General features: G+C 35.8%; 1 protein-coding gene across 2 annotated transcripts in view; it reads right to left on the reverse strand.

Moving 5' to 3' along the window:
* Positions 1–205: 205 nt before the first annotated feature.
* Positions 206–23,302, reverse strand: part of MEI4 (meiotic double-stranded break formation protein 4) — a 62,469-nt gene continuing 39,372 nt past the window's right edge. For both annotated transcript variants that reach the window (XM_015859059.2, XM_015859060.2), the window contains one exon: positions 206–897. In XM_015859059.2, the coding sequence (XP_015714545.1) occupies positions 646–897 (252 nt within the window). In that variant the 3' untranslated portion in view covers positions 206–645. The remainder of the gene's footprint in view (positions 898–23,302) is intronic.

Consider the following 23,302-nt stretch of genomic DNA (forward strand, 5'->3'; position numbering starts at 1 on the left):
GTAAAACCAAGCATAACAAAGTTGTAAAAAGCAAGCATCAGATGTTATTTTGGTCAGATAATGACCACAATTAAACAAAAAACTAAGACTATCCTAGAAGGAAAGTGATGTTACCAAGTTTAAATATATTCTTTCTTGTTATTTCTGATTTCATCATCAGACAGTAATCTCTGCTGAATTACACTGAGCATATCAACACACCTGCTTTCTGATGGTCAGTCCTTTATTTCATATTATCAATATACCTAACCATCCAATGTCTCTAAAGTACAGAGAAGGCACACAACCTACAGTTTCCTAATACAAAAGCCTAGCTCTACATTCTCATTATTTAAAGTTCATAGTGTTTATAGAAAGCATCAACTGAAACTATTTTCTTTGTTACCATTTTCACTGTGTACGCAAATACCAATAAACTGTTTTCTGTTACAAGAAATAGCATTTATTAAAAGCAACAGAACAACAACAAAACACAGAACAAAACAAAACAGGGCCCGTATTATTAAATTTCATTATCTCTGAAACAAAAGCATAGCATGGAAGTACAAAATAAATATTTTCCAATAACTACAATTTTCTGTCTGACTCAAACATTTTCCAATCTAGTCTCACAACAGTGCACTGCTTAAAAGTAGGCTGCTTGTTTTAATCAATTCGTATTTGAGCTGAGTTCAAAAGAACACTCAATCTCCATAAATATAAAGAAAACAAAGGGAATTCATCTGAAAGATGAAGAATAATTTCATCAAGATTCTTCAGGAATTTGATTTTCTCTTCTTCACCATAGCCTGAGTCTGAAGCCTTACTTTCTTCTGTGTCATTGTGAAGAAGTTGTTCCAGAATCATGAACAAAGAAAAAATATTCTCATACTGGGTAACATCATACATTTCCTGGACCTGTGAATAAAGAAAAATTGATGCATAAACATGGTGTAATAATACTTCTGAAGCCCATTATCTCAGACAAGTAACATTTCTATAATTACAATGGCTATATGTTCAAGACATGATTTCTAAGGAAAGATCTGGTTTTTTTTGGGAAGCCAAGCAGCAAACACTCCATCAAACTGTCAAATGAGAAGTCAACCTCTTGTCCAAGATGCATAGGAGACTTTCTCTAATATCCATAGACTGTGACATATAATTATGACCTAAAGATTTACAACAACAACAAAAACCTTTCTTGTTTTAGATACATAATTAAATTTGTTTGTTTTTTGCTTCCAGAGAATTTAGGAAAAGTATAAGAATATCTCTAATATGAAGAACTGTTATTCAAATAATGCTTCTAGAGAACAAAAGAACCCAACACGTTAGGATTCTTAACATCAACTGAAAATATCCAAGTCAGTGCTATACCTCTAAGTCAATTACAAAGAGAAACAGCCAGTTTGTTAAGCTTAGAATTCATTCTAATGCATCTGTCCTGCATTTGGAAAGTGCAATTTCAAACTGAAGTTTTTACAGCTGCTGCACACAGAGAACAACTGGTAAGACAGAACCTTGTGTTCTAGACACCCTGAAAATCAAGTTAATTACTGAAAATATTACCCCTAACCTTGCACATTTCACTTGTGTCTCTCTGGATCTTGGTAAGAATAGCCTGCAGCTCAAAACCCCATGAAAATTTAATATTGATGTTGTTACCACAATAGATAGCAAAAAGATGGAAACACAGCATTAAATACTTACAAGCTTGTAAAGTCCAATTAAATCCAATTGTATAATTAGAGAAAACATCTTTCTATAACTTCAAACTATGAAGGAAATAATTCTTTGCTGTCATATGCTAGAAGACATACGACATCACTGTATGACTAACATTCTGAAAATACACATTCTTTTCTTCTGTAACAGAATATTCATGGCTTACTAAGTTATATTAATCTCTCATTAAATATTATAGGAAAAAAAGAAACAACTTACAGTAGGAAAGTTTGATTCTGCACAGCAAAACAGAAATGCAGAAACAGATTGAAATTCTATGCTTTTAGCTCCTACAATTTGAATGTTGGAAGTACAATCTTACAAGCAAAAAATCCATGTTTAAGTCTTACATGCTGGCCTTGGAAATTCACTCAGATCTTCCTTTCATATGAGCAATCGACAGGAAATATGTTAGAAAAGAGAATTATGTCACTTCACTTATCCCCATGACCTTAGGCTTTTTGAAGCAGTTAAGCAATTGTGTTACTTTCACCGGACCTCAAAAAGTGCAACTAATTGCAACTTAGTAAACTACCTAATTGATTACATATAATAGAAACCACAAGGTAATTAATTACCTTTCATCTACAAATACTACTGCCCTAAAAGAAAATGATTTTAGCTACACAAAGGGTAATTCTGAGAGCAAGGAGGAAGCCTCCTTTTGAGGTAATTGCTTTGCAGGGAATGAATGCACTTCAAAATACTTTCATAATACCAGGGGGAAAAAATAATAAAATCAATTTACAACAATTTCTGGTTCAAAGCATACAAACCTCTCCAACCCATTTAATATAATCTGAACTTTTATTTTTTTTTTTTTTTTTTTTTTTTTTTTTTTCCTTCTAAACACTAATTGATGTAATTACTGCTAACTGGAACTTATGCAATAGGATTAGTAGACAGGAACATTCACAGCTACTGCTAGTTAATAACAACCTTTTCTCCTTGCTCACCAATGTATTTAAGTGAGTAGCAGCATACATATATATACACAGACATAGACTTCATATATTTGTGCACGTGTATCTAGAAAGTTCAGAAACTGGGTTCATAATGCAAACGTTTTATATGAATGATTATTTCAAAATATATTCATACCAACAATATATTAGTCTTACATTGACCCTGCTTTTCAGAAAGAAAGAATACTTTTCACAGATCAAATTACAACATTTGGGCTTCTACCATATAAAGATTTCCTCTTTTCTTGCTTACCTGTAGTCACTATCCTAACCACAAGCATTTATCCTTCTTTCCAACATGGCTGTATATGTATGTATATATATATATATATATATATATATTCTTTTTTTCCCCCAGACTGTGCTAATTAAAATGATTAACATAAATATTGCCATGTTCTTCTCATACATTGCTTTCTACAGAATTGCAGGGTATTACTGAAGCAGCTGATGACGGTATTCCAATCAGCCCAGCAGCGCTTGGGATCCATAGGCCAGGGAGCATGGCCCCAAGCTGCCCGAGTTCAAGATGCGTTTGGACAATATCTTTATTCAGTAGCTGAAGACACTCCAGAAATTACAGAAAAATGTCCTTGCAGAGGACAAGTGCCAGCATGCTGAGTCTGTTACTGGTAGTTCTCCAGGAGAATGACTACTCAGCCCTCTGCCTCAAGGCTACAGTAACAAAAACTGCCTTGAAAACTACGGGATATCATATAAAAAATTGTGGGATATGACAGGTAACAATGGAAGAAACTGACACAAGTCATGGATGGCTGGTTTGAGGTAAAGATATGAGATAAGGAGCAGCCAACATCACAGCCAGCTGAAGGGGAACAGTGGGAACCTTAGAGAGAGAGGAATCCTGCAATAAGGACAAACGAAAAACTGTCTCATCAATACAAGTGTCAGCTCTCAGATATCTGGACAGTAATATCAGCAACACCAAATTTGGGTGCAGATACAGCAAAATAGGCACCAGTAAGGGAAATATAGTTAGGGGCAGGTTATTTGAGAGGAGATGGAAATGTAAAAAAGACAGATACAAGACAAGCAAAAAGGAGGGTCAAAGCATGGGAGAGTTACATAGATCAGTGCTTAGCTGTCCTACAAGACAGACAGTATTCTCATGAAGTTCCAGCTAAATGAATGCTAACAGCTAACCAAAGTAAGCATTCCACCAGTGATGTTCTGGGGCTCTGGGGATTTTAGACCTTTATACCAGCATCACCAGACTGATACCACCCTCTGAGTGCAGGCAAGTAACTTCTACTCTTTTTATGCTTCAAAGGACCTACACAGGAAAGACAATACATACTTTACAAACATAAACATACTTTAAGGTGAAAAGACGTGGAGCATGTTCAAGGAAACTAGTATGGAAAGTGGGGTTTCTAGTCCTATGAAGAAACCAAGTTTAAATGTACATTGCAACAAATAATTACATATAATATATAAACTATATAAAATATGAACAGAAATTTCAAAAACTCTCATATAGATTCGAATCAGACTGGAAAGATGAGTGTTTATACAACAGTTTTGATATTTAAAAAGGGATAAGGGTGACATTTATATTAGATGGCTGTTTTAACAGAAAATTATCCTGCCCAAACCTCAATAGTAAGAGTTTTATTCTTTTATAACTTTTTTTCTTGATCTTTTTTCCATATCTTGGAAAACTTTTACTATCCAGCAGTTGTAATATGTATGTTCCTGAGGTGTCTGCCTATTCCAGATTTCACTGAAATATGAAGTGCTAAAAGTTGGTACTTCTTTCACATGCGTACTGTTTTTTTTCTCACTGAAAGTAAAGACCAAACAAACAAGGCCTGCTAAAGCAATGCTAATGCTGCCTTTCAGGCAAAGCAGAGGCGGCGCTTGCCATAGCTGCAAATAATCACTTCCATACTTAGGCAGTACCAAGGACAGAACAACCAAGTCTGCCCATCCATTCCCAGCAGGGACTTCTCCATGAGCCTTAGCATGACAAATGGAACCAATACTCCTATAAATTCTTCAGAGCACTGAGGAACAGGCAAATAACACATATCTATCTTAAAACAGTCTATCACCAACCAACGCATCATCTCAGTGAATAGTTTCAGTATCCCCCAGTTCCTTGCAAAAGGCTGCTGGCAAAGGCAGGTACATGTGCCACCTGAATTCTTGGCAGGAAAATAAAGATTTGTGGGCTAAGAGGCCACAGAACTTGTGTAAGTTGACATCCCACATGGCATGGATAAAAATACCTCCTCTTTGAAGTGCAGCATGACTGTTAGAAAATGTTTGAGTATGATTTACATGTTTCCAGAGACAGAAAATCCTCGGACTGTTTGTTTTAGTAGTGAACTACTCCAGTGCTTTTGTTAGCGCTTTAATCTAGAAGATTTGTTTTGTTTGTAACAGAGATGAGAGGAAGTGCTAAGACTTTTTCCCTAAAGAAAACATAAAAATATGGTTAAAGGAAAAGCACAGTAACCTCCCAGCAGGATAATGAAGTATTTCTGTGATTCTGGTAAATGAACAGTAGGAGTTTGACAGTTTTCTATCAAAATTCTTCGTAATTTCAGGGTTTTAAATTTCAGACCCACTGAACTACAGCGAGAACAAAGTGAGAAGCATACAGATGAAAATAACATCCTTACAAAATACAGTCCAGCAGCAAAAGAAATTTGCTGAAGTTCTTTGTGCTTCTGATGAAAACGTAATGGAAAACTTGGAAACATTTCAGTACGAGAAAACTTGGAAAAGAACATCTGCCTTAAGTGGTAATCAAAACAAAGCCATGCGATAGCAGATTCAACTCACAAAACCTGGCATTTTATGGTTAGGTGACAGAATTGACCAACTGATGACAGAGACAAGACCGTAAACAGCACCACATTCATATTTCCAGTATTTGCCATTTTCTATCCTAAAAAATATCTCAAAGTGTGCTACTTTTAAAATGTTCCCTATTGCTTCACTGTCTCTTTACTTGCTGCATTTCAATGTGATCCATGATTTGCTGTCTTCAATTCTGGAAATGGGAGGGGTTGGTCCATGTAGAGCTAAGAGACTAAAGTACAAGGCAGCAGCAAACTCAATACAGACATCCAAGTCCACAAAACAAACAAACAAAAACATTTTTTGTGTCCACTTTGGCTACATATAGAAGAAACTTTGCCCTGATCGAAACTGTTTGCAATATTTTAACAATATAATACTCCTAACAACTGTATAATCAAAATCATATCATTAAATTAAAAGCAATACTTCCCAGTAAAAGAATTTTGAAATCAACTGATTGGAAACTCTACCATTCAAATGATCAGCATATAGTAAATTCTGTATGGTTGCTAAGGTGATGTTGACATACCTTATTTTTTAGTGAACAAATTCATCATCCTAGTTGCAAATATTGTCTTCTAATACATCATCAGGAGTAAAACCAACATTTACCCAGCCTCTGAGCCAGAGCCTAGAGCAAGTATCTTTCAAGAATGACTGAACTGCTTCCACAGACAGCAATACTACCTCTTTCTCACTATATGACGATCAGCTCTGACAGTGAGTTCTGTTCTTGATGTGCTGCTTTCCTTTGAGAAACCCCTATTCAGTCTATTAATTGCTGCGTTCTTGTCCTATGCACAACACAAAGTCTTTTTCAGAATGCTTCAGGTATGTTTGGATATTAAGGCTTTTTACTTCAAAACAACAAAGACTTTTAACATGCTTGTTCTACAGTGTGAATAACAATGTTCTACATGTGAATAACTACTATGTGGAACAACAACTCATATCATATAAGAAGCACACTGTAGGATAACAGAGGGTATCTCTAATTGCTGTTTAGTGTTTCAGTAATGTGCTGACAAGCATCTCTAAAATATTTAAGGCAGGCACGCATGAAAGACTTTACAGGAAATATTTTTGTTCTGATTTTAATTCCACTGTCTTTTGTTAAAAGATAATTATCTTACAAATTGCTGTGCCTCAGGATTCAGTCTTCAGATGATTAGCATTTCTCTTTAATTGCTTTTTGTTTTGTTTTTGAAATGCATATTTCCCTAACAGCATTCCCAGTAATCATAATCTCCATTAACCACATCAACCTGCCAAGAAAGTTCAAACTGATTTACATGCTCTTTGAGTGCAAAATTCACACCACCTACAATTCCTTATTTAAACTTACAGTAAACAAAGCAACCTTTCAAGCATTTTTGAGCCTTCATTCAATGGTATTACAATTTCTCTTTTTCTCATTTCTTTACTGATGCTCTCTTTCACCTCATGTAGCTCTGTATGATTCAAACACCTGCATAAAACACCAGCTTTCCACTGAAATTATATCACCAAAATCCAAAACCTCCCCCAAACTTTCACATTATACTGCTAAAGGCAGAATTTAACTAGAAGCCACAAAACTATTGGTAGGGTTCTATAATCTCATGAACATTAGTGACAATAGACATGCAGTGCTACTTATTCAACGTATACAAATTTTGTTGAACGTACCCATAGAATATTGAAGAGACTACTAAAATTCAATCATATGAAAATGGTGTTACTTACTCAGGTTAAAATTGTGAGGAATTATAGAAACAAAATATTTACTTGAAAGTCATGCACAACAAGAAATATCATGAAAGTGCACACCATATTAAATCTAGAAGATTGCATACATGCTGTAAAGCTTCATTTTAGAAGCATCTACTCCCTTGCCTAGAACATGGCAAAACACAAAATTGAACAGATTATTTCCTACAATCTTTTTAGGCTGTACAGTAACTAAATGGTATGACTGTGTGTAAATATGGCTTCTACTGCAAATTTACTCTCCTATTAATTTCATGTCATGCTCTCTTGGAAAATCCCAGGCCAGTAGTTTTCTAGAAACTTGCATGCATTTTATTTATTGTTTTTTTAAATGCTATAGCAGTACAGAACTATAAAAAGAAGGATTTTAAAAACATCAGAGTAGCAGTTTGCAACTTATGTCATAGCAGAACCTCTGCTGGAAAGGAACAATATGCAGTTCAAGACGAGCTCTATAAATTCAGAATGCCAGGAGGGATGCTCTAAGGACAGATATTTAGAAACAGTTTTTTGAAAAAGACAAACTTCTGCAATGTTGTATGAAAACTGTAGCATTCTGACAGAACACCAAAAACCAACCAAACAAAAAACCCACAATAAAGGAAACTTGAAAGGGATTACACAACAATTTAGCTGTTAGAAACCAAATAGTTTTACCTTCAGATTTTGACGCAGAAACAGACACGATTATGTATTAAAAAACAAACAAAACACAACTCTATATTACAATATAATCTGAACCAGTCACTAAAGGATTTAGAGTAAAGGTCTGTGGTTTAAACATTATTATTATTATTGAGATGTATTAACCAAGCTGAACCTAGTCTAAAGACTTCCTATACCCATCTCAAGGACAGTTAAGATCTCCATTTAATGTAGCCTGCGGTGAGATCTCTGCTGTGCAAGTAACAGTGCATGCATGGACAAATGTCCAATCTGAACAGTTCTGAAAATCTTATCTGTCAGTAGTTGGCAATGACAGAATTGGTCTTAGCTAAAATAAAAGGTTGTAGAAAGTGCAGGTACATCAAAATTTGGATGTACAACAACAGCCTCAGCAAGTACACAGCCACTTACAGCAGAACCTATTCACTGTGCAAGCAGGATGTCATCATGAAATGATGAATCTGGGAATTTGAAATGACCTAGAAGAAAGCTGAAGAAAATTTAGAAGATTTACATACGGCAGGAGAAGCATGTGGTTTTTCATTCTTTGGCATCATTTGTTTTTATGCCAAAACATCAGCACAGATCACTTACACTACCTCAAACAGACAGCTGGTGGAGAAGTACAGGCCACCATGTCCTTTACAAGGACAAGGATTCTGTGAGGAACAACTCAGTGCTATTGAGCAGGGTGCCTAAGGGCTGAGTACCTTTACACAGAAGTACTACCAATTACATTGAGTACTCACAGTAAGCCAAAGATCTCAGAAAAATAACACTAAAAATGATGAGCAGTGTACTGCATTTCATGGAATCCCCCAGAAATCAGATTATTGCACCTCAACAGCAGAGATATAAGAGAAGCTTACAGTAATTAGATTTGAAGTAGAATCACCAATTCTGATGTTCATTAGAAACAGTTATAGAATCATAGAATGGTAGAATGGCTTGAGTTGGAACAGACCTTTACAATCATCCATCTCCAACCCCTGCTATAGGCAGACACCTCTCTCCAGAGCAGGCTGCTCAAAGTCCCACTCAGCCTGGCCTTGAATGCCAGTTTGAGACAAGATACATGTGTGTGTATGAAATTAAATTATTCTGGAAGGAGAAATAAAGCATTGCTTCTTTCTAACTGTGGGCCAGATGTGCTAATTTAAAATACCTGATACTTTATTTAGCACAAATATTTTAATGGTTGATTCTGTTTAAAGTCTACCAGTAAGCAAATGCATACAGGAATGCAACAATACTTCTCCAAGTGCTGTTAGCAACCCAGTAGCATTCCTCTTTCTTCAGCTATCCAATTTTGCTACTTTAAACAGATATAATGCTGTACACTTAATGCAATTTAACATGAAAATTTATTAGCAAGCATTAAAACTATTGTGCAAGATATTAAAATATAGCATTAACCAATTATACTAAATACATGGGTTACAAATCTCTTCAAAATGATATCAGATGACTGAAGGTATTACATTAAGAAAAATATGGCAGGAAATCATTACAGACTGACTCATTAAAAGATGAGAGAAGAAACAAAATCAAATGCAATCAAAATTAAGGAGCAACAATCATCTTTGTTATGCTGAACCTAGCAAACTTAGTTGTTAGAAGATGTAGCCTACACAACCTAGTTATCAATCAATGAGAGACAACAGCTGCAGTATTAATAAAACTCTTGTTTTAACAGCTACAGTTTCTTCATTAGAATAAAGTCGCTATCTAAATCCAATTTTCTTTTAATTTTTTGTATTCAATTTTTACTGCACTTATTCAGTTAAAGAGCACTAATCTAACAGAGAGAAAAATTCAGGGACAGTACAGTGATTTTCAGACCATGAAGAAGAAAGAGAGTATTGCCACATTTTTGATGGCTTTAGAGTAGACATCAAATACATTCCTTGCGGATTCCATGATGTCACCACATTACCCAACAAGGAACTCAGGCTGTGACTGTTTCTGCTATCAGACTGGATTCATTTAAATATAATTCAAGCCCTTCTATGCTACATTGGCATATAGCCATTGATTTTGAAATGTTTTTAAGCATTCCAGTATATAAATTCTTTAAAGAATTCTATTTCACCCCCCTTCCCACACACAGGTCCATCTCTTTACCTTATTACCATGTATTTTACATACATGGAAGGCTTAACATCAGGTGGTTCATTTAATGCTCTTTTCGGTCCTCAGTCCTCTGGCCAATAAGAACTGAAAGACTGTTAATTCCTTAATCCTAATGGGCTAATTAGACCTTTCCCATCTATTGTTCCTTCAGTGGGATCTCTGTTCTCAGAATTGTACCAGGGCAGCCTGAGGCCAATACCTCTCTGCGGTTTTACCTTCCCTAAAGGGAACCATGAAGGTTCTTGATAGTTATCTCTAAGAATAAAATATGCCTCAAGACCTGTTCCCATCTCCCTAGTCCGTAGGTAACACATTAATTTATCAACAAACAAGAAAGGTCTTCATGTACATGTTCTACCTTGACCTCGAAAGTATCAATTCACATACAGATGAAAGAACTTAGTGATTGTGCTCTAGACCAATTTCCATCCTATAACTTTTCAAGATAAGAGTCTATAAACTGCAAAGCCTTATTTCATTTTACAGGAAACTGCTTCTCATTCTGGAAAGGAGGAAAAAACCCCAACCTGTCATAAAAGATTTTCACAAACAGTATCCTTGAAAAGAAGCAGGGCTAGTATGATTCAGAATGAGCATATGGAAAACTAGCAGCTTCTAGCTGTGCTAATACAATTTAAGCACAGAGATCTGTTCTTCAAGAAATGCACATGCTGCATATAATAGTAAAAACTGCAAAAAGTAGAGAATTAGTAAAGGAATGCATTGGGCCTCTTAAGCATGTCTCCAATATGAGGGTAGGTACCTTGTGAAACTCAAAGAGGTGTTCAACTGGGTGAGACTAACATCATTTCAGTGGAAAATACTGGTGGAACAACCAAGAAGTGTCACTAATGGCTTTTAATTTGCTTCTAAAATCTCTAATGAAAGACCTCATCCATTATGTCATCAGAAAGAATGAATAGGTAGTCATGACAAACTAAAACTAGGAGACGTGGCCTTTGTTTTAGAGGAGTATCAAGCACATCCATTGCTGCCTATAGCAATATCATGGTCAACAGAATGGGTCTTGGAAAGAAAACTACTTGAATACAGTATAAAACAAAACAAATAAAAAATTAGGGGCAAGGACCAGTTTATGCAGAACCTTGAACTTTTATAGACAGCCTGATATCTAGCCAGGAGAAAATGATGATGTAAAGAACTTCCCAATTCTATTGTTGCACTTCTCGGTCTCACCTCTAGAGTATCATTGTTTTATAATTATAATCTACCATCTACATCCCATATAACTTCACAAGTAACAACTCCCACCACCATGCAGCTAAACAAAATGAAAAGTGAAGCAATCTATGTTGGGTCTTTTTTTTTAAAATCTATCTGTTCATCGGATAGTTTGACACTAGAGACTTTTATGATGTCCTGCTATCCATCTAATGTAACAGCATGGAGTGACAGATAGTTAGTTGCACCTTCTTCCTGAACCAGTGCTATTTCTCACCTTGGAATCATTTTTACCAGAAAAACAGCTCAACATACAAGCTGTATAGCACTTATAAATATTTCCATGGACATAATCCACACATATTATTCCTGAAAGCATCTAGTGCTTGAAGGTAGGAGACTTCTCTGAAAAGGAAGTAGTTCCACTTTACATATGACCTTCCTGTGCTGACCATCTGCCTATCTGTCCCATTTTCCTTCTGAGAAGCTTATAAAAGCTTTGGAAACATCTTAAAACATCAGGGGCAGCTTTCTAAGAACATGATAAATGTTAGGAACATGTCTGACCCTTTGAAGCCATCAGACCTGGACCCTCAAAGAACCATAAAATACCGGACAAAAAATTACTGCCTTAGAAAGAAACAAACCTGAAGTGATATCAATAATCCAAAGATAAAAAGCAGAGATGGGAAAAAGAAGATTTCAGAGAATTAGCTCATATAGTGAGAATTTTCATGGAATTCCCACATGGAGAAATTAGCTAGAAATTTCTGGCATTGGATCTTTAGGCAGAGAAAGAAAACATAGTAAATGTTAGCTTTGAACAAAGGTATCATCTCTGACTTGCACAGTTCATTCTTCTTTCCTCCTTAAAAAACAATTTCTTTCCAGTTTCAAGAGATGACCTTGCATGTTTTCAGATCTGCTTCTCTTATCTCAATCTGAAGTCTTTATATTACTTATGTATTTTCTAAGATGACAATTTGACCAAGCTTGCTGCAACTCAAAATCTACATCTCTATTAGTTTATCTCATAGTCCTAATAGGTAGTTTATTAAGTAGTTAGTAAGGAAGTAATTAGTTTAAAACAGTTGCTCTACCTGGAAACAGCAGCTATGTTTGTTTTCTGCAAATAATGTGAAATTCACTCTTAACAGTGAAAGAAAATAATCATTCATTACAGTTAAAAATGAAAAATTACACTTACTGAAATCTTCCAAATTTAAATCTAAAATAGTAAGCACCATCTTGCTACACTGAACTATGAAAAAATGATAGAGTACCTGGAGTGTTTCTTAATTTGCTGCTTCTGTATTGCAGTATGATTTATCTTACAATTTAAAACTGTGTTTAACTGCATATTAAGAGACGGTTCTATGTGCAACAAGATTTTATTAATGCAGCTGCCTATCATATTTCATACTGAAAACAACCTACACTGGCTTACCTGTGAAATGAGCTCATAATAAAGACCTACTACATGTAAAGTAGCACATTAATATTCTACACAGACTGTAATAGCCATTCTATTGGTTTTATAATATTCATATTTGCAAGCAGTTTTGAATAGCCTTCAATTACTTTTCTTTTAAAATGTCCCCTTTGCATTTATATTAAAAACCTTTGAGAAGGCAATTACTAACTGACGGGAATAACTTTACAGTAACACAGGTATATATCTTTTAGTTTATTTTGACTTTGTGCAAATCTTAGAGTATTTCTTAATTCTTTCTTTTTTTTTTTTTTTAATACTTGAATAATTTAAGTACAGTGATTATTCCAGAAGCTTCAGTGCTCACTAAAGAGATGGACAACTGAGTTCTGAACTGCTTTAGATAACTACAGCACTGTACTATTAGAACATAATGATACTAATACTTAAAAGACTAATGCACATACGACAATTACATGGGTCACTATGAAGGTAATGCCACTTACTTATGTCCATGGAAAGTATAACAGATACAAAGAGCACAATCACACCATCTGATTGAGCAAATATTCAGCTGCAAAAATTCTCAGCTATTTTTCAATAGTCACCCCCATTAGCTACGCATTTTCACCAGAGATGAACAAGCATGAACTCTTAAAAATCTGTGCCAGCAAAGGTGACCCGCTGACACTGTTACCACTGCTGAAATGCACCACTCACTACCTCACTGAGCTCATTTCCATTCTTTAGTTTCCATAAATGTTCAGTGTCAATGAATGTCAATGGGTACCATTTTTACCACATGGAGGAATTCAATACCACACCTTGTTTTATATGCACTTCCAAGTCAGACACCATTTTGTTGGACTGCACATCTGCTGCCATCTGTTGCACTGTGATAAAATGTAATGGAATATTGGTGGGAATGTTCAGCACTTACTGCCATATAAGCACTACCTGCCTCTGACACTGCAGGCCAACATCAAAAAATAGGAGGCATTACTTTTGGAGGAGCCCTTGCATTTAAAGAAGGAACCCCGGCTATTAATGAATGAAATACAAATATAGGTAGATAAGATTAATAAGGTACTAAAGGATATTTTTGGACATGAAACTGAATTAGCAAGACTGTAAAAATGTAACGTGTCTGGAAGGTGTATTCCTGATTCTACTAACTCTTCTGTGGTGTACAAATATTATGGAGAGTGACACAAAAAATGATTATTTTGTATGAAGTACATTCCCTTTTTAATACTGGACTGGTTTTGCTTTGCTTCTTTATTTAACCTAGTGTGAATATCAAGTAAGTGGTTATTTCATATCACCTGGTAGAAACAGTAGACTGCAAAGAACAGTGCAATCAGTCTAAATCAGAGATTAAACTGTACAAAGCTATCATTTCTGAAGAAAGTAACACCCTAGGAAAAAAGGACATTAGAAGCACTGTTACTGAATTACCTCATTTTAAACAGTGTATGGAAATTTCGTCCTTTCCATTTCTAACTTGAAATAAAAGATTTTGGTTCAACTAAGAAAATCAATTTCAGTCTGTAAACCACAATTCTCAGGTGAGTTGCACAAAACAAACCCCCCACAAACTTTAAGAAACATCCATTACTTTAACTTTCCTTACTTCATAGAACAGCTGTTTCCCACTCATTGTACCTACTGCTGTCAAGCCTGTCCTTAAATACACTCTTCCCAAGCCCTGTATCAGGAGCTTACTGAAAGATCTCATGGTGGGAACCAGGCACATACAGGTGGAAGCACTATTACCTCTTCAGTTATGTTCCATTGTGATGGAACTCTTGCAGTCTTACAAGACAGAATTTCTGCGTTGTTTTTGTTTTCTTTAAACAAGAAATACAGAAGTTGCAAAAAGCTGTGAAAAAAGATGCAAAAACTGACAGCAAAAAGCCAAACAGTCAATAGTGATATGCTAGTCCAGTTTGAGAAGCGTACTATAAAAGAAAATCACATATACTGCTTAAATGTTAGCTCCAAGCGCTCACACAAACGAAGAACCAGAAGCAGTCAACTGCAATATGAAATCAGAATTTCAGAATTTACAATTAGTCTGCCCTTAGTTAGCTATTCCTTAAGCTTGGGACATTCTATTTTGTGTGTATACATGGGAGTGTAGAAGCCTGGAATTCTACACAGTCCATAGAACAAAACAAAAACACTCCTTTGCTTCTACTTCATTTACTTCTAAGTTAATTCTGAAAATGCTTTTCTTTCTGTTGCTGTGTTATGACAGTTACTTTTCCCTTCCTAATCCTACACTCAGATGAATTCACTGGCATTTGTACAGCACATCTAGCCTGGAAGGGAAGAGTGTGTAAAAACAAACTAAATAAACAAATCCAGATTCTTCAGAACAAATGCTCGCAATTAAAGTATTTACAGAAAGGAAACAGACAGAAACGTAATTCTACTCCTAAAATAATATTTTCATGTTCTTGGTATTCACACATCTGAAAGAATATTAAATAATCATAGGAAAGAATCATAGAATTGTTTTAGTTCAAAGGGATCATTAAAGGTCATCTAGTCCAACACTCCTGCAATAAATAGGAACATCCACAGCTAGACAAGGTTGCTCAGAGCCATGGTCAGCCTGACCTTGAATGTCCCCAAGGATGAAGCTTGCCCAGACTTTTTGGGCAAGCTGTTCCAGTGTTATCCATACCATAAAAAATAATAATTATTATTAAAAAAAAATCCTTATATGGACAACCTAAATCTCCCCTCTTTTAGTCTGAAACCATTTCATCTTGTCCTACCACCACAGACCCTACTAAAGAGTCTGCCTCTTTCTATAGACTCCCTTTAGATAATGAAAGGCTGCTAAAAGATCTCCCCATAGCCCTCTTTTTCACAGTCCTCTCACCCCATTATCATAGGAGAGGCATTGCACTCCTTGGATCGATTTTGTGGCCCTTCTCTGGATGCGCTCCAACAGGTCCACGTCTCTCCTGTACTGAAGACTCCACAACTGGACGCAGTACTCCAGGAGGCCTCACCAGCACAGAGCAGGGGGGCAGGATCACCTCTCTTGATCTGCTGACCACACTAATTCTGATGCAGTCCAGGATATGGTTGACTTTCTGAGCTGTGAGGGCACATTGCTAGCTCATGTCCAGCTTCTCATCCATCAGTACTCCCAAGTCCTTTTCAGCAGGGGTTTGCTCATCCTTACAACCCCTAGTTTGTACTGATATAGCAAGGGTTTCAACAACCTAGACAAGACCTTGCACTTGGCTTTTTTGAACCGTATGAGGTTCACCTGGACCCACTGCTCAAGCCTGTCTAGGTCTCTCTGAATGGCATGCTGTGTATTGGGCATGTTGATTGCACTACATAGATTGGTGTCATCCACCAATTTGCTGAGGGTGCACTGTCAGCATCACACAGAATCATGGAATTGAAGAAGTTGGAAGGCACCTCAAGAGATTGCTGAATCCAACTTGCCCTGCTAAAGCAGGTACCCTACAGTAGTCATTTATGAAGATGTCAAAGAGCACAATAACGTAGTATGATATTCTTATGTATCCTTCAATTTTAAATCTTGAAGGAACCACAAAGCTTGACACTGGAGGACAGCTGGACTAGATGATCTTGTAGTCCATGTAGACATATTGATCCTTTCCTACCTTGTGAGTCTATGATTCTATGATATTATTAATGTTCTCCAGGATCAAACTTGTTTTTTAAACTAGGAATTGCATTTCAATCATCTCTCAGAAAAACGCTTAGCTTTCTCTTATAGATGATAATCTATGAGAGCCACCATTTTTCCTTATCATCTGTCAGTGGAATACATATCTGTCAACATTACAGATGGAAAAAGTATACTAATGTAAAAACAAACCTATTAAAAGAAAACATGAAAGCACTGATAACACATTAAGTAATCCACATATAGAAGATGAAGCAATTAACAATACTGAAGGTAAAGCAAAAATTCAGAATACAAGTGATTGATAAGAAAAGCTAAAGGGATTACATGAACTAAAAAGAATGTTAAAGCATATTAGAAATAAAAAGCAATACCACAGAAAAACAAGGCTACTGTAGCTATGAGCAGGCATGAAAACTACTTAGTTAAGTGGAGAAGGCAGCAATAGTCAAATTACTGCTACATTTTCAGAGTAGAACAAATGGCTATTTCCTATGATATTCTGTACAGAACTGAAAAGAAAAAGGACATATAAAACAGCATCTTCAACAGCTTGACACTTTAATAAGGGATGCTCTCAATGTTCTTTTCAGAGTGCCTTTCTAGTGTTTCTTTCATAACATCAAGACCCACGTTAAAACATCAGATGTGTGTATATTAAAGCCCTAGATTACTGTATGGAGGATCTATTTCAATAGGATAAAGCATTTGCTAAGAAGGCAGTGGGGTTTTTGCCTGCTAAGTAGATTTTCTTTATACTATATTCCTATATAAAGGAATATATATATATATATATATATATGAATGAACAGGAACAAGGTTCTGCTGCCTATGTTAACTGTAAATATTAAAAAAACCACAAAACTTCCTGGGCAAGAAAGTGTGATGTACAATACAAACAGAACAGTTCACAGTTTGGTCTGCAAACAAGGATTATCAAAAGGCATAGATCTTTCTACTGCCTCAGAAAGACCCTCGTACAAAGCAGATACTTGATTCAATCACAAAATCGTAATTTACTTTTATATATTTAATTAATTTTTAAAATAGCATGAAGAATTGGAAAAGTAAGATTTATTATTATGACAAATCATTTCAAGGACTATAGTTAGTTCTCAAGTAGTATTTGTATGATGCCAATTTATCACAGTTCACTGCTTGTGTTTCTGGATACAACTGGAAGCTAGTAAAACCAGTCTATGTTTTATTTATTAACTTAGCAGAAGCACACTTATTAGATTTCACATTAATTGTTAGTATTCCACTTTAGCAACAAAGTCTTGAATGCTTTGTTAGAAACATGTCAGCTGCAACTGAATCTGAGTTTGTTTTTCAGATATAGTGCTTTTACATTTTCTCAACGATATAAACAGTTACAAAGTGACAGATAATGGCTCATTGCTTGCTGTGCAGACCCTTAATATACCACAAGGCCAATTAAATCAATCTGCCTCAATTTATAAATAAATAAATAAGATCCTACAGGCTGTACTGTCAGACCAATTTTATAACTACGCTCATTGAAGTTGCTCAGAATATTCCAGTCAAATATACTATGCAAAATAGTAACTCCTGGCTCTCTTTAAACTTACATGTAATGAAACAAGTTCCTTAGAAACAAGTTGTTCTTTAGCACAGGCTGATGCTTTACAGATAAGATACTGCAGGCCAAATGATTACAAACATCTCACCTCTGTGAGTGAAATTCCAAAAATCTCCCTTCTGATAAACCAAACACACACACACACACACACAAGTGTCCTATATATAAATGACAATAAAACTTGCCATATATATATTAAACCAGCTCTGGTTTATGCAGAAATTCATTGGGAGCTGCTACTTCTAAACACATAAGTCACCCTCTGTCAAACACAGTTAAACCACAACGGAATGTTGATACCAATTAGGAGAGAAAAAAAAAGACATTCCTTTCCTCTCCTAATACTAAGTTGCTTATTAGAAGAATTAGGTGTGCATCCCTGCAACAGTAACAGTTTCTCAGATTTTTCCTAAAGTCTCCTTAATGTGTGCCAACAAAGATATGGAAAATGCCCAGCTTTGGTTCCTCTGTCCTTACTTTTCAGGTAGAAGATTTAACCAATTACCTGAAATTGATGGATGTGCTGTGATGCTGAGGCAGCAAATGGCCCCACAGCTTTAAAGGGAGAATGCACTACTCACTGGGCTGTCAGTGCTGGTTGCTGTGCCACAGTACCTGAGGCCAGTGGGGTGCCAAGGTCATTCAGTAAAGAAAGAGCCCTCTCAGATTCTTCGACAGTTAGAAGAAAGAACAAATGCTTTGCCATGGCAACTATACTTTGTATTTTTCATAGCCAAAATAATACAGCAAATTTGAGGAAGGGGGAAGGAGGTTGAACTAAAATCTTAACACATCTTCCTCCTCATTTCAATACTGTTAAGAACAAATAAGACTGAACTGCTACAACAATCTCAAATATCTTACTTTTTGTACCTATAGCCACTCAAAATCTCCAATTTCTTCCTTAATTATCTTGTACCGTACTTTAAAACTGTTAGAACAAATTATACGGACAGAATGAAAATGATCACAATCATGAAGAGATTTACACTACTGTTTTCTCTCTAAACCTGATATTTGCATTTGTTACTGAATATAAACTGCTGTTACTCCTTCCTTCCTTATGAATCATAACAGCAGTGACTGATAAGTTTCTGAACGTGAACAGAAGAACACTTCAAGTTTGCTAAAACTGGTACTCTCTGCAGAGAAGGGAGATAGAGAAACTTATGTCAGAGCATCACTGATAAGTGCAGGCAGCATTAAAAGTGCTTTCATAAAGAACAAGAAATGATCAAATTATGCTTTATGTGGGGCCAAAATAAGAATTACCAGTGTGAATTATCTTCTAGCTGAAGAAAACTCTGAACTCTTAGCTAGAAGGAAACCCATTCATGGTCTGTAAAAATTGATTTTTTTCTTTAATAAATAACAAATACATAATAAATAACAAAGTGAGTCAATATCTAGTTAATACTATTGACTCAAGTTGATACAACATAATGCTAATTGTGTAGATAACTGATTATGCTTTGCTCATAATTTGTCTAGTTTTTTACATAAATCTACAGATCACATATCCAGTAGTGTTTTCCCTCCCTCCCTTTGAATTTGCAACCAATTCAAATTTTGATCACACTTAGAAATATTAATGGAGTAAATAAATGTGAGCACAGTTCAGATTTACAGCTGAAAGAGTCCTCAGGTGATTAATTTCTAATCCAGACTCCCAGGGTTCAAGTATACTGAAGCCTCCCCAGAAAGATGGATGTACTGGAAAACCATCATAAAAGTCCTCTGTGTTGCCTGTTCCTGTGTGCTCAATCCATCCATCCTATGATGCAGCCAAAAACCTACTCTTCAAGTGTCAGAGCGTTTTAACAACTACAAAAAACATGCTTATAACACTTAATCACCAAGTTCTCTTTAGGAACCAAAAAGGCAGCTTCTCACATTCTGAATGATTACTACAGCTGCTCTTACTGTCCATCCTCTCTCTGACAGACAGATGATTCCAGTTCCTGTAGGACAGACCTTATGTACCTAATTTCAAGTGATACCTGAGCAATCACCACGTAGAAATGAGCTAGCTGCATATATTCCAAGGGTTAGTCAAACAACTCAGAAGCAGAATCATGAAACATTGAGAAAATTAATGGTTATAATTCAGAGTATTATAATCAATACCGTAAATGAATCATCTTATTTGTTATATATGGTTTCTTGCACTACTATCTACCTGCTTTCAGTTAGGAACCACAATTTTAAACCAACACAATGATATTGTAAGACTAATATGACTCTCTTGAGTCTATAGTTTAGTAACGCGATCAACTACTGTCTTGTTTTTGTTTTCACAAGGATAATTGCTACTGTTACTAATCACATCAAAATAGGAGGAATATTATTATTCTGTACTTCTTCCATCCTTGTTATATGCATGAACATAAAATGCACAGCATTCACCTTGTGCTCTGAATACAGATTAATTTTTTTTAATGACAATCATTATGACAATTTCACACATACTACATGAATTACTTATAATTCAGTAGCACTTCTAGAGAGTGGTAACATTTTTATTTTATAGAATATAAATATATATATATATAATCCTCGAAATAATCACACTATCTACTGATGGCAAACTTAAAGTGAACTTGGATGTGATTTTACAGTGTCTGGCACTACACAGAGATGCATGAATTCAAAGCACAGCTCCTACTGGCTTTTATCAAAGCTGTGAGCTCTCACACACTGAATTTCAAACTTGTATTCATGCACTGACAGAGGCAAAAATAAAATTAAAAAAAAAATACATATAAAAAAGTCCTGAGGTAGATACCTCTAAGAAAAATCAGCCTGAAAGGTTAGCATTAGCCATGACAAACAAATAAAAACAAGATCTTATGACCTTGCTGGCCCCTGGAACTATTGTGCTGTCAGTCTCACCTCTGTGCCAGGAAAGATCACAGAGCAGATCCTCCTGGAAAATATGCTAAGGCATATAGAAAATAGGGAGGTGTTCTATCTGTTAAGTTTCCTCTAAAATATCTTTTGACCATGGAAGACTTGGGGCTAATCTAGTATTTAGAGTCCTCCAGAACAGATTCCATACTCAGGCTTACTTATATACTAAAGGGAATTCAGTGTAAAGGAGGAGGTCCAGAGCATGTCTCAATATTGACCTCATACTCCCACAAATTGAAAATTATTAGTCTGCTTTCAATAAAAACGATCTTCCTATAAATCAGACTGCTAACTTTGAGTGTGTTACTGAAGCACCTGTAAAACTTCCTGAGAAGTTTTTTCCTGCACCTTGATAGCTGGAAAAGTGACTTATCTCTGTATGAATTAATACTTCCCTCAAGAACTCAACTAATTTGCAACTATAATCTCACCTACTACTGAAAAATTTATCAAAAGCAAGAAGCAGGGTCATCACCTCTGGTGTTAGGAGAATATATTTCAGCCTCTCCAGTGACGTATTTGAGAAAAACCTGCAATATGGCATGACTCTGCAGAGAATAGGCATGTGTGAGAGTTAATTTTCAAAGCTCAAGCTCGAGAATGCTCTGCCTAATATACAGGTAAGAAAAAGTTGCATGGCTCCCGCATGAGCGAACACGTTGCTTCTGGCATCACTCAAATATAAAAAAGGAAGCATTAAGGTGTGAAAGCAAGGATAGGTAACTCTGAAAAGATACAAAAACACTGTCCAAGATACAGGGTTAAGAAAGTAAAAGTCTATCTGAATCTGAATAGGGATATGAAGTGCATCAAGAAAGATATCTAGAGGTACACAAGCAGCAAAAAGAAGATAACTAAAAATGTGGCAATGGAACAGGTGATGAGGGGCACAGTGCCTTCTTCAGATTGAACTTTACTGGTGAGATCAGCTTTCTGAAGCACTACATGTGTGAGATCAGTGGGAAAGTTTGGAAGGCAAAATTTACCCCGAGTGAGATGAACAAGATTGAAGAACATTTCAAGAAACTGGACATATAGGACCACTGGACTTGATGGTTTGCACCTATGATTGTTGAGAGAGATGAGCAATGTCATGGTAAGGCCATTATCTTTGGATGGTCTTGGCAAATGGAAGAGTTCTTGAGGAATGGAAGACAGAAAATGACAGACCAATCTTCAAAAAGAAACATCCAGAGAACTACAGGTCAGCTCATCTGAGCTTGACCCTAAGGCAGGAGACAGAGCAAATAACCCTGGAAACTATTTCCAGACATATGATGGACAACACAGTGAAAGTGTAGTCTGCACTAGTTTACAAAAAAGCAAATCATGTTTAACCAACCTGACGGCCTTCTAATATAAGCTGCTAGAGGTTACCAAACACTGGAACAGCCTGCACAAAATGACTGTTGTAGCCTACATATTTTAAAAAATTCAAAACTTGATTAGACATAGTGTGAGCAACCTGTTCAAGCTGAGCCTGCTTTGAACAGAGGGGCTGCACTAGATCACCTCCAGAGCACCTTTCCAATCTTATTAATTCTATGGTCATCTGATGAAATCACTTTATTTAAGTAAGTTAACAGAACTGAATTGTATCTCACAATTTTAGGAAGGGTTCAAAGTGAATACACTAACCTAAACTAAACTCTGCCAATAATTTATTCCTATAGGCAGAAGTACTACTCAGATTTTAATCTCTCTGTAACCTCTCTCACTCATATACAGTTCCCTACAGTATCCTACATAAATGTAATAGCTGGGCTTAGTAAAAGAGTTTTCATTAAATAAGGCTACATGAAAAAAAGAGTTCTTTAAAATAGCAACTTCAGCTAGAAGTTGGATACTCTGAAAACTCAGAGACTAGGAGTAACTTTTAATGAAAGAACTAATTTTAAGGATGAAATGAAGCCAAAAGTTTCAAGACCTAACACCTAGAGATTTAGTTGTGCTTTGCCAGCTAAATTCAGGGATTGACAGAAGCAAGAAAATACAAAACACAAGCTAAATCCTCAAAGGTTGAGCTGTAATCGTGTAACTTGGCATGCCTACACTTAAAAAGAATATAAAAGACAAACACCAAAAAGCTAATTTTTTCTCTTATTTTTCTTGTATTTTTTTCTCCCTATTTTCTTTCCCTATGTGTTTGACTCAATTTATTTCTGCCTTTGCAAGCTGTTACTGGAAACAAAAGAAAATGTACCATCATAAGGAAGTCATCTTGAATAGATTCAATAATATTATTTCCTAAAACTAATTTTAATTCTCTTAGTGCTACATTAATTTCAAATTCCTTCAGCAGGAGAGAAATAATTCTGTATGACAAGCAACACAAATTGTGCTACTGTAAGTTGTTCTATGAATGTGTACATTTACTAATGTGTACATTTACTGGTTCAGATGAACAAAAGTATCAGGTTGCGTGTACTTCATCCAAGTTC

This window comes from Coturnix japonica, chromosome 3 (assembly GCF_001577835.2).
Source record: "Coturnix japonica isolate 7356 chromosome 3, Coturnix japonica 2.1, whole genome shotgun sequence".
In the NCBI taxonomy this organism is placed as follows: Eukaryota; Metazoa; Chordata; class Aves; order Galliformes; family Phasianidae; genus Coturnix; species Coturnix japonica.